General features: G+C 51.1%; 1 protein-coding gene across 1 annotated transcript in view; it reads left to right on the forward strand.

Moving 5' to 3' along the window:
* Positions 1–2,643: 2,643 nt before the first annotated feature.
* LOC106809879 (adhesion G protein-coupled receptor E3-like) overlaps positions 2,644–4,045 on the forward strand; it is a 17,753-nt gene continuing 16,351 nt past the window's right edge. The window contains exons 1-2 of the mRNA XM_014813114.1: positions 2,644–2,655; positions 3,567–3,639. Coding sequence (XP_014668600.1) covers positions 3,628–3,639 — 12 coding nt within the window. The 5' untranslated portion in view covers positions 2,644–2,655; positions 3,567–3,627. The remainder of the gene's footprint in view (positions 2,656–3,566; positions 3,640–4,045) is intronic.

Consider the following 4,045-nt stretch of genomic DNA (forward strand, 5'->3'; position numbering starts at 1 on the left):
TGCTCGTGATACTCCGCTTGATGCTCCGCGACGTGGTACGTGGTCAGGGAGCATGCCCTGCACCATGCCCACTGCCCCGCGGGACACGCATCCGCGGCGACGATGATGCCCCGGTCGAATGAGGTGCTCTGCGGTCCCACGCCCGCTCTCGCCGAGGCGGCAGAAGGCGACGCGCGCCTTACCACCCTGCCGTGGTTCGCCGTTTCCTGAGAGGTGGTGCGGGTCGCGGAAGGATCCGGTCTAGCCGGGGTGCCCTTCTCCAGGCGGGTAAGCACTACTCTTGCCGACTCACCTCTCGGCGATCTTCGTGGTGGTGGCGGCGATTCCGGCACTTTCGGCGGTGACACTGCCGACGGCGAGGCGAGCAGTGCGTCGGTATCTATGGCCTCCAGCCCTCCCCAGCTTGACGGACTCTCCAATGCGGTTAGCTCCATTTCTTCCTCCATGGTACTTTGTGGTGGTGTCGGCGAAATGCGGGGTATATATACCATTTCACCGCCGGCCCCGCGAGGTCCCGTGGTCAACACTCTCCCTCCTCCCGCGCCAGCGTCGGGCTTCAAATTTGCTTGATTGGGAACACGACTGTGTTATCAAGCAGTGTTTCACCACGCCGGCCGGACAGTGTGTATATATGACGAATAGAACACCATCAAATTAGGCGCGAACGTGGATTACATTAGGGTGCGAAGACGGGACAATCGTAGAACACGAGGCAAAAGGAGGGAAGCAGTTGAAAAATCTCCGAAAAAAGTGGGGTACGCGTGCTACGCGCATATTGATTTCTATATGTGATACCGCATTGCAAGGGCCCAACATTAGCATCAAAATGGCAGCAAATGCTCATATCATTTTTGTTATAAAAAAAACAGTTGGTTAGTCATTATTTTCTTTGTTCAATCTGGATCTCAGTAGGGTTGTAACGGCTATATGCTAGCAGAGTGCCGGCGGTGTATTCTCTGTAGAAATACACATGAGGTGATGTAATTAATTAATTTCATTGGACTTATCGAATTGTATTTTACAAAGATTACCATGTAGGACCTACCTGTCTCGTATTACGTGTCCTGGTGATTATGTGTCACGCTGCTCGTTATTTACTTAACGGTTCAGTGCAACACTATAGCATGACGTGCATTATCCAACCGCATGGCTAAAAGGGCCGAAAAAGTAGGCTGTTTTCCTGACCTAATGCCATTTTACTTTGGCGTGTTTCTTCCTGAACATGCCTAAGGACAGGAGAGCGTGTATTGGGTACATGGGTTTGGCGGAAGTACGCTATGCGTGCGCGTCGGGTACCTATCGGTTGTACGTGCGCTTGCGCGTGTGGTGGTCAGTGCGTGTACGTGTGGCCTTACGTGGGCGTTGCGGTGTACGGCGCGTGCTACGATGTGCGTGTGCGTGTATACGTGCGCGCGCGTGAGTGTACGTGAGCATGTGCGTGAGCATGTGCGTGCGCGTGAGTTTGCGCGTGTGCGTGTGCGTGCTCGTGTGCATGCGTGTGTATACGTATGCGTTCGTGTGCGTTGGAGCGCCAGTAGGGGGACCGTGCTGCGTGTGTGTGAGCGTGCTGCTGTGGTGCGGGCGTGTGGATGGGTGCGTGCTGTACATGTGCGTCGTGCGTTAGCGTCTGGCGCTGTGAGTGTTACGGCGTGAGCGGAGCCGCTCCTCGGCGCCCAGGCGGCCGGCGCCGTCGCGTGTCGTGACGCGGCGCGCGGCCCGTGTACGTGTGGATTGTGCGCGGCGCGAGGGTGGAGTGTGTGGGTGCGCGGAGTGAGCGGTATTCGGGGTGACGGTGGACGGGTCGTTGTGGCGGCGGCGCGGTGAGGGACGGTGGGTGTGCGGGCATGTGAAGGTATGCCTGTGTGGCGGGGGGTGTGGAGTGATGTGTGCGAGTGCTGTCGCGTGTATACGGTGTGTGTCGAGAGGGCGTAACATGAATGGAGTAGGTGAACAGAGAGGTTAGGATAGCGGTCAGCGGGAATAGGGTGACGGAGCGATCCTCCCTTAGAATACTGCGGATTCCTGAACGTTCCTGGTCAGGAGCAAGGTCAGAAGCGGTGTAATTATGCGCAACGTGGCTCTCATTCTCTTCTATGGAAGCCATGATGAACGACTGGTGTAATGATTAGGCGGTGCGAGATTCACAGGTAACGTCATGCGGAGTGTCTAGATGCGGTTGGTGGCCGAAACTCGATATATCGAACACGGATTTGAACTGCGAGCATTATTTGTTAGAGGTAGATATCTTAGAATTGTAATGAAACAATAAGTTATAACATAAACAATAATCAATAATTGTATTATTATAATTGATTATTATGTTCATTTATTAATTATTATTATTATTTATTAAGACAATACAATAATTAACCACCTTCGAATCTGCGTATCTGACCACATCGTTGTTTTACAATGACGGTTTTTCAATTTCAGTATGACGTGCCCAGTCAACCGAGAAAGACGATGCTCTTGACATTTTCTCAGAAAACCTACGCCGATGATATTGCTAACTAATGGAAAGCTAGGGGGGCGCAACACCGCTCCCCCTGCACCTCGGTCGGATGACAGTGATTTGGTTGGTAGACTCAAGGTCCGATTTTAAACTGTGATGCGTTATGATGCAGCTGGGAGACCAGAAGCAAAGCTTTCGTCGAAGTAAGGAGATTATGAATTGGCCGCTTCCGCACTTCCTCTCGAATCTTCCCATTTCCCGCTCGTCTCTTACTATTCCATACCATTATTGCTTCTATGCTATTACCTCATAGCGTTTAGTACTCGCTTTTTATCCTTCTCTTCTTGTTCTTCGGGGGCTTCTGTTCGATCTACCTATCTATTTATCTAGTTTATCTATTTATCTATCTATCGATCGGCATGTATCTATCTATCTATCTATCTATCTATCTAGTCGATAGTCGTAGCTAGTCTATCTATCTGATCTGTCTATCGCATCTATCATATCTAATCTATTCCTTACTATCTATCTAGTCCTATCTATCTGAGGTCTATCTACCTATCGATCATGCTATCCTATCTATCCTATCTATCATATCTGACTGTTATCTATCGTATCTTCTATCTATGCGGATCTATTATCTATCGCTCTTCTCTTTGCCTCGCTCTCTCCCTCTCTGCTCTCTCTCTCCTCTCTCTCTTCTCTCATTTATCGTGAATCTATCTTATCTATCTATCTAATCTACCTCTATCTCTCTCTCGTTCTCTCTCTCTCTCTCTCTCTCTCTCTCTCTCTCTCGCTCTATCTCCCCCCCTCTCTCTCTCTCTCTCTCTCTCCTTCTCTCTCTCTCTCGCTCGCTGCGCTCTCTCTTGTTCCTGGTCTCCCTCTCTCTCTCTTCTCTGCTCTCCTCTCTGCTTCTCTCTCTCTCCTCTCTCTCTCTCTCTCTCTCTCTCTCCTGTCTCTCTATCTTTTCTCTCTCTCTCTCTGCTCGTAGCTCTCTCCGCTCTCTCTCTCGCTTTCCACATGACGATGCGTGGGCTGTCACTAGAACGAGAATCTGGCATCGATAGGGTACCCGACTGCAAAACTAATTTCCTCGTCTCGTCTTTGCCAGGATGTGTCATATCCGTTGAATACGTCGGAAGCAGACAGTTGCGAACTGGCGCGCCGCGAAGATGAGCGCAAATGTAAGAGTCGTCGTGCGGAGCGGCAGCGCATTAAGGTCTGGATATATATACGCGTGAGCTGTGCCCGTATAGCAGCGCTATGGTGGATGCGCCTGTGGTGTCTGTAAACCTGTTAGCGGAGGAAATGTCCTGTCGGCTGACGAGTCAATCCGCCAGCGTGTGCGACGTCGGGCCGGATGGCAGGCGTGCGTCGCTGCAGGACAATATCATCATCAATCGATCGATCATCATCATCATCAAGTCTTCATCAGCATCAATCTCATTCATGCAGCTTCATCATCATCATCATCATGGCGAGCCGACGTCGATACGACGACGGCCGACGACAACTTATAACGTAAACAGCTATCGTGCGAGCGATCTGACTGCACGCGGCGATATTGTCACAACTTGTGCGATGCTGCCA

Source organism: Priapulus caudatus, unplaced genomic scaffold (genome assembly GCF_000485595.1).
Source record: "Priapulus caudatus unplaced genomic scaffold, Priapulus_caudatus-5.0.1 Scaffold393, whole genome shotgun sequence".
In the NCBI taxonomy this organism is placed as follows: Eukaryota; Metazoa; Priapulida; class Priapulimorpha; order Priapulimorphida; family Priapulidae; genus Priapulus; species Priapulus caudatus.